General features: G+C 35.8%; 2 protein-coding genes across 3 annotated transcripts; both read right to left on the reverse strand.

Annotated features, from left to right (window-relative positions):
- Window positions 1-403: 403 nt before the first annotated feature.
- LOC105275253 (phosphofurin acidic cluster sorting protein 2) lies at window positions 404-12,386 on the reverse strand. Of its 2 annotated transcripts, XM_011331970.3 has the most exons (13): window positions 12,261-12,386; window positions 11,880-12,184; window positions 10,321-10,624; window positions 9,925-10,212; window positions 9,738-9,837; window positions 9,483-9,638; window positions 7,884-7,988; window positions 5,928-6,196; window positions 5,596-5,801; window positions 5,168-5,515; window positions 4,697-5,097; window positions 4,501-4,617; window positions 404-4,260 (listed from the first exon to the last, which is right to left on the reverse strand). In XM_011331970.3, the coding sequence occupies exons 2-13, from the start codon at window positions 11,981-11,983 to the stop codon at window positions 4,127-4,129; spliced, it is 2,532 nt and encodes an 843-aa protein (XP_011330272.1). In that variant the 5' UTR covers window positions 11,984-12,184; window positions 12,261-12,386; the 3' UTR covers window positions 404-4,126. The 2 variants fall into 2 exon arrangements, with proteins under 2 accessions (XP_011330272.1, XP_011330273.1); XM_011331971.3 differs by lacking the exon at window positions 7,884-7,988 and having other exon boundaries at window positions 12,261-12,385.
- Window positions 12,387-12,513: 127 nt separating this feature from the next.
- LOC105275254 (protein YIF1B) lies at window positions 12,514-14,418 on the reverse strand. Its single transcript, XM_011331973.3, has 4 exons — window positions 14,205-14,418; window positions 14,003-14,091; window positions 13,485-13,814; window positions 12,514-13,325 (listed from the first exon to the last, which is right to left on the reverse strand). Exons 1-4 carry the CDS (start codon window positions 14,233-14,235, stop codon window positions 12,795-12,797), a joined length of 981 nt encoding a protein of 326 aa, XP_011330275.1. The 5' UTR covers window positions 14,236-14,418; the 3' UTR covers window positions 12,514-12,794.
- Window positions 14,419-14,510: the final 92 nt, after the last annotated feature.

Below are 14,510 nucleotides of genomic sequence, written 5' to 3' on the forward strand. Positions count from 1 at the left end.
GTAACGCGCCATTCTTTTATTTACATATTTAACATTTTATTTATGTCCTACTTGTAAGTATCCACTTTTATCAACGTCTTCTAAGTTGTAATTTCATACCAAAATGTTTTAATAAATATCATGTCAGTTCAGCTGATTGGAGCTCATATTGGAAATATTATTACTGACATATTGCGCTTGTATGGAAACAAAGATCTTTATTAAATAAAATAACTCTCCCGACAGGTTTCATCCACATTACTAAATTACACATATGGCATAGATAGAGAATATGAAATAAAAGAATTTTCGTAACGTTTTTAAATTGGCAATTTAATATACATAGGACATTTCACCTGATTCGTATTAATCAATTTACAATATAACAATATAGCATGGGAATTAGATAAAAAACAGCTCCGACTATGATTTACATGAGTTTATTTCAGCGTCTTTTGGAATTTAACAGTTTTGATTTAAATAAACCAAATGCAACTTCAAAAAGCACTAATTCTAAATGCTTCAACATTAGCACCAATTACATTGACGAATAATTATCTATTTGTCTATTCAATTTGTCTGATAATATCGAATGCTGGGGACTACTCATTCCTTTTCTTTCTGACATTTTCTCTATCTCTTTCCCATTCTGAAATTTTATCATATAAGTTTAACTTTATGCAAGTTAAATATACTCCAAAAGAGTACAATATAAATATTTCACAACATATACACTCTAACGTGGTAGATAAATTTATTGTGAAGTGTCGTGACACTCCTCTCATACGTAGGTATTCTACAATACAATGTATGTAATTATGTAAGCTGTACATACACTACTATAGAGCATATCGGTATAAACATTTGAAAAGCATTCTTAACAGTAAACAACGTATTTCTCGCCAAACATATCAAATTACTTCAACGCTTCATACGTTGTTTCTTTTACCATGTGCTTATTTATTAATATTCAATATTGACATGGATATATTTAATATTCGGTGCAAAGAAATGGATACTTACACATTTACAATATTCTTCACATAAGTCCAATTATAATAATCGAAGATTATTCGTATAGCTGTTTAGCACACCAGCTTTTTGCAGAAACAGTTTTTGGTCGCATAGATAATTTTTAATTGTTTCAGCTTCATCTATACTTTTCATTAAGTCGAGTATCCTTTCTTTACAAATCCTTTCTTTTTATTAATTCAATTCTTTATAGATATTATTGACAACAATTCGTAATGTATACATGTACAAGGAGACGTCGCGTAATAAGCACAATAAAGACGTCCAGAATTACGAAAGTTAAATTGTATCTAACAATCCTCTATTTTATATGAAATTTTCACATATTAGTTACTTTTCGTAATTATTGTAAGCTTTGAGCTCCATCGCCGATTTGTTCATATGTGATAACATGTGTTATCATATACGAAACCAGAATTTTCTACGCTACATCAATAACAAATCTCTCACGGTGTTCACAGTATGATATGGTGCAATCACGCAACCGCACATTCATTCAAACCATTCTCAAACTAATTTATCTAATTTCCAATCTAATAGTTTAGGAGCTTTTCAATATTAAGATGAAGCGAAATCATATATCCGATGCGCATTATATAACAAAAAGCACTCACTCTTGTAACTTGACTAGAATCCGAAATGTGCGCGCGGATATGCTACACAAAATATCACCTATGTAGATATTTTGTGTATTCTGTATATTCTTCCCTGAAACAAATCGAACGAAAGCTTTCTTGCAACCGAATCATAAGCACGTGACTATTATTCCCTTACTTGATTTAAAAAGAAGAATTATCTTTACCTATATAAATAACAGTTTTTAATCGAGGCCTAAGAAGATAATAGTTACAATAAAATCAAAATGTAAGGAGAAACTACCACAATTCATGAAAAAGGAAACTAATGATTATGAAAATTTTGCAATTGTCAATTATTCTCTAAGGTATCTTTGGTATCGCATTTATACAGTTTGGAAGCACATACGCGCGCGTATTCCCTCTCTCTCTCTCTCTCTATACACGTACGCATTATAGAAACGATCATAGAAAGTGATAAAATTGAGGATTTTTTGCTTTGTCGAAAACTTGGAATAGCCTTTAATATAGCTACATATGGCAGATTTAATTGCTGAATTCGTTTCAGCGGAACAAACAAAAGAAAAAGATACATCTTCTTTTCGAACGTATCGCATCGTGTATATACGCAATAACGTTTTTTTCTCTCTTCTTTTTTACAAAAGGTATAATTTGCTTTGACGAGTTCTATTAATATCGCATATTCACAATTAATTATCAATAGCTGCTGTGAGTTTCATCGTCAAGGACTATATTGTTATGGCCACATGTTACTTCATATATTCTATTCTCAACATGTCACAAAGATTATTATTTCATTTCATTATAGTTTAAACAAACAACTGTTTATCGTCAGCTATAAAAAAATGTAAAATGTACGACTACGTTTATCACTCTCGATACGCGTTAACAACTAATAGTAGACTAGTAAAGAGAAGAGTGCAAACGGAGATATCTCATCGCTACGTTTACTTTGGCAAGACAAGATTATCACGAGTGCCATCACTTTAGTCGCACTATTAGAGGATGCCATCAAGAAAAAAAAATAAAAAAAGAGGAAAATACATATTTCTTACATTTTCCGGATTAATCAAGTAGACGGTCTTTTTGTTTGCAATTTGGCATTAGGCAGTCAAGGCAACAGCTATGTCGCTACAAATAGTACTGTGCTGTTTATATCGTCGGTTCTTTTCAAATCAAAGAAGAAAGAAGACAAAATTCATTATGACTATGTTACACATTAACAACACCTTTTCTTAATTCTTTCAAGAAACAGTTAAAGAGGTAATGATCCTAATGCACTGCACAAATCGATATCATGTCAGCATCGTGCTAATCAATAATGTGAAAATAAAGCATCATTTCAAATTGCAAAATATTTTCCGAAAAGATTAAAGAAAATCCTTCGTTTGCTTTGACGACATTCGCGTTACTTTATCTTAATTCATAGTCGATATAGTTCTTAATCTCATGTAGCCTTGATATAACTCTAAATTTGAACATTATTAAATGAGATGAAAATAATGATCATTTGAATATCAAGGAGATAAACATTGTCTACAACGTAAAAATATAGGAAAGCTGCGGAACTATGTATAAATGTATCCTTAGTTATCTAAATGTTTTATAAAAGAAATCACAATCTGTTTCACAGAGAAGCAAAATTCATATAAAACTAGTAAGCTGTAATTGGAAAGCTTTACCTAATAGAAGAATATTCTTTAAATGATAAATCTCTTAAAAAGCAGACTAATATATTCTTTTTACGCTAGCCTGAGGCTAGAAATCTTGTCAGAAAGTGCACAAAGATATCTCAGAAAGCCATGATAAAACGGTATGATAAAACGGTATTATAATCAGTATGAGCAACTTCTAAGAGAACATTTCTTCTTACGTATACATTAGTTATTAATCTTTATAATTTTACATGTATCCATTAAACTTCGAAATTTCCTTATCGTATATCGTCCCCGCTTAGTAACGTTTCTAATTTTGTGCGCTAAAAGAATGTTTGCCTGCCTGTATCACAGACTTGCAACAAGAATTTTGGTGGAACAGCACTTGCACGAGCAACGAAATTCCTGCATAAATGGATGTATGCGATATTGCGATATAACTGTTTGCAATATATCAACGAACATGCACGAACATAATCTCATGTTGCGAAAATGATCAAGAAATGTAAAACAGTTGTGTAGCACATAAAGCACTGAAAAATGGTGTTGGCATATGTCGCGTAGATCGTTTTTGGACACACAACATATGCTTATCACACGCAACCATATCTTTCATGTAATATAGGAGTATTCGAAACGTCTAAGATATCTTATACATCACTATTATCAAATAATGGAATGAACGTAATGTGTGTGTGTGTGCAATCTCGAATATCAGAATTTATAACGTCTGCTAAATCTCTAATGCTTATTGGGCAGTCTTAACAAGTTTGCGTATAAAATGAGTCAGCATTATAGATAGTAATACAGAATACGTAAGTTCCGAAAAGCCTTCATCGCGATGACGGAAATTTCATGGTGGATTTATGTGGTAGTTGTAGCCTGTTGTTGCGGATTATAATCCAACAACGCTATCGGAAACGTCTTAATGTGTGTTTGCCATTGCGCTGATAGTTGGAAGAATTTCACACCATACCATTCAGTACCGTCAATGCTCACTACAATAAGAATAGTATCATTATTAAATGATTAATACGAAATTATTATATTAATAATTATATTAGTAGTGGTAGTGGTAGTAGTAATCATAATAATAAGGCGGATACAAGTTTATCTTGTAACATTGCATTATTCCAATTTTATGTTAATCACACAAGACCTATTTATGGAATAAAATTTTTATGAAATTTGATAAGATTATAAGATTTAGATAAGTTAATCAGGAGAAAAATTTTAACCTCTTAATGGAATGTTGTGAGTTTTCGCAGAACATATAAGACGTGTCACACCATCCACCGTTTGACTCTTTGGTTCGTTTTCTTTTTCTTTTTCCTTCTTTTTGCCCAATCTCATTACTGAAATAAAGAAAAAGTGTGAGAGAGACGAATAACGAGCTGACTTAAAAACTTGGAATAGAATCAGCTTTGATCTCACTTTTTTGCTTCTTCTCTTTCGTCGTGTAATTCATAGACAGATGGTGTCCTGGAACCTCACCCAATGAGGGAAGTCTTTGCACATGCAAAGCTCGAAAAGCTTGGCGTAATGTACTCTTTCCTTTCTCACCCTGAGTCTGTTTACCCCAATAATCCAGCTGAAGTTCCACTGGTTCCCATCCTTCTCTCGTTGGTTGACCCACGTTAGGACTACTGGGTGGTGTTAACTTTCCAGGAACAGGTGGAACAGGCAAAGTTGGAGGGGGTAAAGAGGGCGGCGAGCCGGATACACTGATATTACTTTCTTCCAGATCAACGGACGTGGAAGAACTGCTGTCCGGGCAGCCCACACGAACATCATTTATAAAGGGAATAAAGATTTGGCTGCTGTCATCCGTTTCCCTGCAAATATATTCATTCATTCATTCGTTACTAAACGTTCAACATCGTACAAAATATGTGCATCGCTTACCTGTACGTGACCATAGCTTCCGCTATGGGTAACAATAGAACCGCATTCGCCGTAGCCAGATACTCGGACACTCGCGCTGCACCTTCGCTCGATCCTCCACCTTCCCTCTCCATAAGCTCCTTCCATTCGTCTCCGAACAGCATCGAATATTTTGCGTCAATCGAACCGAGATATCTCGTTAACGTGTTCGAACCCAATGGCACTACCAAGAATTTCATGTAGTTTTGCCAATCTGGCGGTCTGAAGCTCAACAGGTCGACGTAGTGACGAAGAACGGCGTTTATAAAACTATCCCCACCAGCGATAATCATCTTTATGGGTGCCGGTGGTTTCGCGGAACTATTACAGCTAAACATACAAAGACATGCGTGTAATAAATCTTACTCTGAATATTTTATCTCTTAAAAAATAATTCTGTTTAAAGTTACAATTTTTGTATTCGCGTGACCAAGCATGTAAATGTTGCACGAATATCAGCCGGGGAAGCAGTCGTCAGAACTTTATGGTTCCTTTCTTGAAGTCTCGCTGCAAGGACCGCACCACCAGGATCTGCTATCGACACGAGTGACACAGCATCCGGTAAACTGTCATCTGGTAACACTCGACTTAACTGCTCGACTAAAGCTTTCCTCGGCTGAAATTAGTAAATGTTAATTTAATAAATGGTAAGATATGTTCGGAACAAGTTCCAAATTTGTAATCATATAGATCATCATAAAGACTAAGAGGCATATTGCCCCTATTCTTTTTTATTTATTACCTCTGTGTTATTCAAGTCAGACGTAGGCTTCAGGTCGACACTTAAACTGTGCTTCTTAGATTTATTGCTGCCAGGTGTACCTCTATCACGCGCGAAGAGTCTGCTTCTTCTCTCGGAATTTTCACTCTTGTTAGGTTGTTCCGACTTTGGCGGCGAGCCCGCTATATAATTCGGTGGATCATTCGCTTCGTGGTCCGTCCAATTCTCAGGATGGGAGTCGCTGTCGGCTCTTCGGGAACTATCGTCACTTTGCCTGTCCACTCCACGTTCTGCAATGAAATTTCGTTACTCCCTATCGGGATACGCAACTTAAAGCTCAAATTACTCTATAAGATTTTACAGAATGTCGCAAAAACACCGGAACTTGAATGAAGTGAAATTGATTTCACTCACGATTTTCAACAGTATCATTAATATTTGAGAGCGTTGCCATTATCCTCTTACTTCGATAATTGATACCGATGGTTTTGGAAACTCTGTATAAGTATCAAGTGGAATAAGTGTAAAGTGATAAAAGTAAGTGCCGATGTTAAACTCTGAAGAGTACACTTGGCGTCATATGCACCTTCACACATTTGTATCCTCGATCAGAGAGAGTGGCCAACTCGTGAAGATATATATGATGTCAGTATACATCTAGACTGACGGTAAATTATACGGCAACAATTATACGTGCCAAATTTAAATTGCGAAGCCGAAATTATCGAACTCACAATCGTAGCACAATCGTAGATATTCATTACAGGGTATTATTACAAATAGAAGTCGTGAATTGATGTGCTAATCGCAGCATTATTAGAAAGCAGAGTACATGACTAAAATTGACAGAATAAAGATACGTACGTATACAAGTAGATAGACAGATACAGGCCAGTATCACAGATACCGAAGTCTAACAAGATTACATACAAGAAGCCGCAAAGAGACACACAACGTACGTAGAGGAAACAGGTTCTCTTGCATATTACGGATACATGTACTACGACGAATTTTGTTTTCGAACAAAAATACTTGCAAAGAGATTCGTATAAAAAGAATAACTGCAAGAAAATTAAATGCCAACAGAAATTTATTTTCATCGGAACTTACATAGAGTGATACATGTTCGTATCCTTTTGACGGAATAATATTTTGAAAAGAGAGAAAGAGATATGTAAGAATAATAGAAGATGAAAAATCGCGAGGAGAAAACATGCTAATTTGTGTAGCTAAACGCGATACATACAAGCGACAAAATCACAGAGATTGTTCACATAAAGAAGCACTTGGTACTTTAATTCTGGGATAAATGTGAAACGAAAGAATCGTGCCACTTCGATTATTCTTGCATTTGACACTATTAGAAAAATATGTTGCATTATTAAAAGAAAAGTTTAATATAATTGATATGCATATACATACGTATATGTATATGTATATTAATTATATCGTTCGTGTAAGTGTAAATCGCGAAGCCACTTAATTACCAAGTGTGATTGAAACACCAAGCTTCTCTCGATTAGCAAGGTCATTCATGCGCTGGAGTTTCTTCTCCAATCTACAAAATTGTTGTTGCTGAATTGCTTTCAGTTTTTCTCTGGTATCTTATTAGATATATAATCCATAAATATTTTTAAGTGATCTTTCCCTTCGATTCAGGCGTTTCTCGTACTAATTAGACAGTATCAAAAGATAAAAATTATCATCGTACAATACAGTGTAGCGCAATTTTCTATCCAGATGTTTGATTATTAGAGACAATTGCGCTAGCGTATTATACCATGTCATGGATGTCACTCAAGGAAACATTTGTGAGCTATCATCACTGTTACATTATCTTCAACGAAATATGCTTCTCTTATGTCGCATGCTATATACTTAAACTCAAAATACGTGCTGTTTAGTAAGAAGCGGAGTCCTTAGAACGTTCCAACTATTTGGGGTCCTCATAGAGTTTCATGATTGACATTTACATACCCGGTGTAGTGTGTCCGATACGATGTTTCTCTTTAGTCGGCTGAGCCGTAGTTTGCTGACACGTGGTAGTCGCGGAGACAGTTGCCGTGTCCTCGCTGGTTACTACTATCGAATCGTAACATGCAACAGTGCAATGCCAATCCACCAGATTTTCACTTAGTTCAGAGAATCTGTATCTGGGTAAGCTACGAAATCTTTTAACAGCCTAATTTTTTTTAACTATTTACGATATTAAAACTTTTTCATTATAGCCAGTATTATAGTATTTGTTACATGTCAGAAGTATTAAAATAAATTAGTTCCTTTGCATGCTCCACACTCGTGTTCGAATTTGTATTTAACGATACAAATCGACAAAAATATGCCAGAAATTTTCTTTTCTCTGTTTCACCAAAAGAAATATATTGTTCCATTTACAAAACAGAAAGTAAAGAGGACCGCGGGCGTTCCTAAGAGACTTGATCGATATCCTCTCTGTCTCTTATAAAAGAATAAAACATGAAAACAAAAGTGTCCTGTCTCTAGTTTTAACGGTCTTGTAATATTCTACGTGTGACACACTATACGTAAACAATGATCACAGATATTTTGAAGACTTTAACTAAAAAAGAAAAGTATTTGGCATTTAACAAGGAATAAATTCGACCATACACTTAGTAAATAATTTACAGAATATATATATAAAGAGAGAGATAATATGTAACGTTTACATATATATTAACGTATGTCACTACGAATCGATACGTATACAAATACAACAATTGCTAGTTTCTATAATCCAAATTCTGTGTTCTTAGAATAATTTATTAATGAAAACGTTAAATGAATTTATAAAAGATGTTTGGATTGCAACAGCCACATCATGCTGCTTTGCCAAGACATCGACAGCATAGTTGAATTATGAATAATGAACGCACTTTTGGCAGTTATAAATTTATTTTGGAATTGTGAAAAATTTCTTTTAATGTTACGTGTATTGTGTATAACGATTTCTACAGTTGACGTTCTCAGCATATTATTTCAGAACAATTATTTTCAAGATAAGCATGTTATGTAGCACATCTAGAATTTTTTTCTAAAGTATACCTGAAAAAGGGACTAACAGTTTGAAAATGTTTTCGCATAAAGATTTTTGCCAATGTTATTAAATGTAATAAGAAAAGAGCAAAATTTCTCAATATTATTTTCATTGATTTAACGTACAATATATGCGAGAAAGATATTCTTTGAAACAAAAATCAATATGCATGATTGGAGTGAACAGCTAATCTCGATAACGGATATATTTTCGTTAAAATTTTGAATAACATTTAACTGCGAAAAGTGAGGATTTAATGAGTGTAACTGGTAATCTAGAGCAAAAGCAAATCAAGTACATATTTTGAATATAAGGCATTTTCACAACCCTTACCGTATAACATATAATGACTAACGATACCAACATTTGCTTCAACACCAGCCTTTAACAAGTCGACATTACTTAAAAATATGAAATGTTGCTACAGCAGCAATTGAGATAATTTCAAATACGAATCGATAAAATACCTTGCCATGTCACACATTTTACTAAGGTACACAAATAATCGAATTGTGTCTTACCAGAATGAGGTGGCGCGAGAAGGGATCGACTAGAGCTGAAAAAGGGTCTGAGCGATGGCTTCGGTGTACTGCTAACGGACATAGTATCCAATTCCGGCCCACTGTCAGATAAATCCTCCAACTCGTCGAATAGTTCTTCAATCTCCATATCGCCGCCTTTTACAATAAGACATAGTGTTAACTTGATAGTATGGTATTGCACTGATTTCCTGTACAAATAAGCTATACATTTCATTTCATTTCATATATACGTACCTGAAAGTTTCTGCCCAATTTCTTCTTGATCATGTTCCAACTCTTCAGATACTCTAAACCGCTTCAGCAGAGCTATAAACTTTTGCTTCAAGTTTCTTTGCTGCAAAACACGATAAACATCATAATCCAAAACGTATAGCGTGAACGGACAGGCTAAGGGCCGAAAATTGAAAAGTATTGCACGTACCCTGGCATTCGCTGGCATCTTTCCGCGACTTTTCCGCCTGTGCACCTCCAACGTTGGTTCGCTATCGCTACCTTCCGCTTCACCCTCTGAACTAAATTCCTCCTCCTCATCACTAAATTCCGGACAGAGCCTCTCGTTGGGATCGCTCATCAGTCTTTTGTCATGATCAACGGGTTGGGAGCTCAGCGCCACAACGCTCACGCGCGCCAACGCGACCGAATGACCACCGTATTTCTCCGCTTTGTCTGACACGAGTTCCAACTCAAGATCCATTTGCTTTTGCAGCACCTATAAAAAACAATCGTCGTTACTGTCATAATAAAGAAAGTCTAATTTGAAGAATTCTGTTCAACATCAATACAATATGCCTGTCTTTTTATATATAGAGAAACTTACTCGTGCCATATTGATGACTCCTTCGGCAAGAGTCTTGTATCCAAGCATTGTGCGATTTTTATATCGCTTTCGCCTCTGTAACAATATCAGAAGCTTATTGCCATCTCTCTTGAGAAAATGAGGATATTGAAGCGCAAACTGCAATTCGAGTTCTGTATCGAGCATGCCACCAGTCGGTATAGCCATCTCGTTAGACCGCAAGGTTCTCTTGGAGCTATGCATCTTGACTGCGATACTGATGGATGTTAGATCCGAGCCAAGTGGCCGAAGTATCACTAAACGCGTTAACGTCAAGGAACACAGCCTAAAAAAAGAACAATAATCCGATTCCAAGTTAAAATAAAGTAAGATAGTTTAATGCTCAGGAATGTGAAGGAGGCACATTGACATTATTGTACATTGGAACAGAATAAATAATATAAAAGAAAAACAAACTTGCAATAAACATATATTTCAATCTCTTAACTAATCACTTTTGCAAAACGCGTGATTGCTGCCAACTGTAGCTTGGCAGCAATCAGAAGCCAAAAATACAATAATTATATTTCATCAGTGCCAACATTGCACTTTACTGTGCACAAGTATATGCAGTATTCATTTTTCATCGTACAGCTTCTTAGCAATAAGATGAAAGCAACTGTATTTTATAAATGTTTTCACGTATCTCTAGTTTTGAATGCTTAAGAATTCTATACTTCCATATTAAAAGACACAATTTTCCTTTTTTCCTTAATATACAATTTCTGAGAAATTCATGATTAGTTCTAGAAAATTTAAATATATTTGGCTTCATTAATTCCTTTAATTTTTTAAGTTTTTATATTGACTGAAACTATATCTAATTTAAAAAGAAAAATCTAAAAACAGTATTTATTTAGAATAATTAAAACATTATCAATATACTAGTATCTCTCAACACTGCCTATTGGCAGTGAATATTTTCAGAAAAATAGAAAGGAGAGATAATGCGCCTAATATTAGTTTTCCTCACTGATACCATTTCACGTCATTCGATAACAGAAGATTAATGAACGATAAAGAGCAATCGTTCCGAGTATTTTTTAAAAGAACTTGAAAACAACAAAACACTAGAGGTCTGTGCAATAAGTTAGAGTGAGAAAATATATATTTATCTCACTTTAAGGTATTGCACCAGTTGAACAGTGCAGGGATAAAAAACAGACCTAAGAAAAAAAAGTATTGGTAATTATCATCGTTTTTCCATTTATCGTGAAAGCGATAATCTCGTGCGTGGATCTGTCAGATTCTATCGACAATTACACTATAGTCGCTGCAAAGTTACAAGTAGATACATCCAAAAGGAAAGACGCACGTCAGTCAATAGTGACTGGAGTATGACTATTCAGGAACTGTCAAAGAACTCAAAAGTACGAGACAAACGCGCCAAGTGATTAGAGAGAACAAAAAGAACGCATAGGTATCTGAATCACAGCGACGTTACTCAGCGTCCACCATAACGTCGGAGAATGCTGAGCGAATTGCCTCGCCGATGGGAAAAAGACAAGAATAATTAACGAAAGCGAAGAGCGATGCGTTACCTGGGTATGCAGTTTGGAGGGGTGCGATCCACTTCCCAGGTGGCAAACAGCTTCATGGGAACGGGCCGGGTGGCCGGGGCCGTCACCTTCGTCCGTTCCGCCATTTTTGGCCTAGCGGCCCACGAAACACAAACAACACCTACGTTTTACCGCGTCTCACGGCTCGCAGACGACTAGTCGTAGTAGTCAGTCGACTACCAATGACCGTGAAGCGCGACTGGACACGCGGGAAGATCAGTGACGTTGAGTCAATTAGGTTCCGCCCGTGGCGCTACGAGTCTGCGTTTGCTGCGTAATCGATGAATCTAAAAATAAAACTGTATTTGTCTCGTCTTTGAATCGTACTTGATAGAACGATAGATTGCCATTGAGTAGTATTACTCGCAAATAAAAGCTTCTTCCAATCCGCGGTTGTACATACGTATGTACATACATACATACGACGGTGGATACTACGTGGAAATAAATTGACTCCTAACCAACGGTTGAGTCGTACTACTATCTCATTTTTTTAACAGGCATAGTGGAGGTTCCTAGTGGATCTCTTCAGAACTAATTTTTTAAGATGGCAGTAGAAAAACAGCGAGTTGCCACTTCGTAGGCGCCAAACTACAATTATTGCAAGCGCTGGAATTTAAACGAATTCATAAATCTTTATTTTATATTCACATATACTTACAGACGTTGAGTCATCAGATATCTTTACACTTTCTAGGTTGAAGAAAGGAACAAGATGTAACACAATTAAATGTTGAAAAAAGTTGCATTTAGTTTAACTGACATAATTTCTTTCATCAGTTTAGATTACACTCGTCGGATTTTATTACAAAAGATTAATAGCGGTGACTAAATAATAAATATACATATTGCATCCTTTTCTCATTACATGTTTTACAGATTTCCTGTGTCTACAGTTTAAATCAAATGATATGACAACCACCACATTAGAACTGGCTGTACACCAGCCAAGAACAGTATAAAGTAAAGCCGCCTCTTATTGCCAGAGGCCGTGTATGACGTATGGCCTTGTGGAATGACTCTTAATTTTAACGATCGCATCAGAAAGACAGCTAGAGAGAGACTAAAGTACAAAAGCATCAGGTAGAAACCAAATTTTCGAAAGAGCAACGATATCAAAAGAGCTGCATTGATACCGACATATTTATAACCGCAATATGCCAGCAAGTCCAATGTCGTTAAACTCGTCTGGAGATTCATTACGTACAAGCTTATAGTATGAACGAGCAATTCGATCACGCCCCAAGCAAGAGCAGAACTAGCCAGAATACCCAATTGCTCGTGAGTGAAACGGCCCTGCGTGCCTAAAACTAATCCCGCCGTAGCAACGTACGTGAAAAATGCCATTGTAGGAATATACATGTCTGGGGCATTTTTTTCATATCGCGGTTGCAACGGCACATCTTGTTCGTATTTCACAGACCAGTCCTGCAACAGATTTGATTACCCTCGTTGAACTTGCCTGATGCACAATTGCAAGTCCGTGTATGGAATTGTTACAATTATAAATTCCTCAAGAATTATTTGCAAGAGCTCAATTATACATTATGCGTCATCTCTTTCTTAATTATCTTCTATGAAACTCACCTTGTGCACAAATGGGAAGAACAACAGCATTAACTTTGCGAAGACGTAATCTGTATTTACAGCAAAATAATACTTTAATGCTGTAATTGGTACATATTTTTCAAAATGTTGTTTTCCACTGCCAACCAATGCATTGCCATATTGCATTGCCATATTCGTGACGACCGGTTGAGCCAATAATTCTGTTGCAAATTGTGGACTGGGAAACTCTGCTCCTTGATTATCGCTAGGTGGATAATTTGATACTTGTGGATTAAATCCATATGGTGGTGCTCCCTGCCCAGGGACGTTAAAACCGTATTCTGTCATTCCACCGTTATTCATAGGTACCTAGGTTAACATGGTAAATGCAATATATGACACAAAAATAAGAGTATATCGATCTGTTTCACTAGAATAAACACTAGAATAACGTTGAATTTTATTTAAAATTAGCCTGTCTTATATTACAAATAATTGTCAAATTACCAGAATAGTCATAAATTTTACGCATTTAGATTTAAGCATTTTACATTTACCTGTTGGTTATACATGTATGGACTTTGTGACATTGGAGGAGTCTGTATGGACAAACCAGCTGATGGATCTAACAATCTCTTTGGCTTACCTATCGATAAATACCGACAAAGATTATGAAGATTTTCACTACCATAAGTATTTTTCTAATGACAGTACAAAGAGAACCGAAGTTTGCATCTGTCATTTGTAGGTTACGCTTACCTCGACGTGCGCTGGAATGATTATAATTCATGTTTCGATGATTTATTCCACGCGTTTTTCAAGTACACTCTTGATCACTCGACACGATGAGACAGGACAGAGCACACGGATTTCGATCCTTCATAAAGAACGAAATCAAAAACCACTTGCACTACACATCGCCATATTCTCTTGCATTCTCGTAACGTCATCGTCGAACCTTCTACTCTCGTATCAAGTGCCATGTTCGCACGGCAGAGTGCTCAAGCATATAAAGTTGTTGCAATTTCGAACGTACTCGGCTTATCTATATATTTGTACATCATG

Source organism: Ooceraea biroi, chromosome 11 (assembly GCF_003672135.1).
Source record: "Ooceraea biroi isolate clonal line C1 chromosome 11, Obir_v5.4, whole genome shotgun sequence".
NCBI classification, from domain to species: Eukaryota; Metazoa; Arthropoda; class Insecta; order Hymenoptera; family Formicidae; genus Ooceraea; species Ooceraea biroi.

What these genes read in the sequence shown, in the direction of transcription:
- LOC105275253 (XM_011331970.3), bottom strand. Translation starts at nt 11,983, where the DNA reads ATGGCGGAACGGACGAAGGTGACGGCCCCGGCCACCCGGCCCGTTCCC. An exon ending in AGATGCCAGCGAATGCCAGG is followed by an intron (nt 9,838 to 9,924) that starts GTACGTGCAATA and finishes CGTGTTTTGCAG; the next exon opens with CAAAGAAACTTGAAGCAAAA. An exon ending in AATTGGGCAGAAACTTTCAG is followed by an intron (nt 9,639 to 9,737) that starts GTACGTATATAT and finishes TTATTGTAAAAG; the next exon opens with GCGGCGATATGGAGATTGAA.
- LOC105275254 (XM_011331973.3), bottom strand. Translation starts at nt 14,235, where the DNA reads ATGAATTATAATCATTCCAGCGCACGTCGAG. An exon ending in TCATTCCAGCGCACGTCGAG is followed by an intron (nt 14,092 to 14,204) that starts GTAAGCGTAACC and finishes ATTTATCGATAG; the next exon opens with GTAAGCCAAAGAGATTGTTA. An exon ending in CATACATGTATAACCAACAG is followed by an intron (nt 13,815 to 14,002) that starts GTAAATGTAAAA and finishes ATGTTAACCTAG; the next exon opens with GTACCTATGAATAACGGTGG.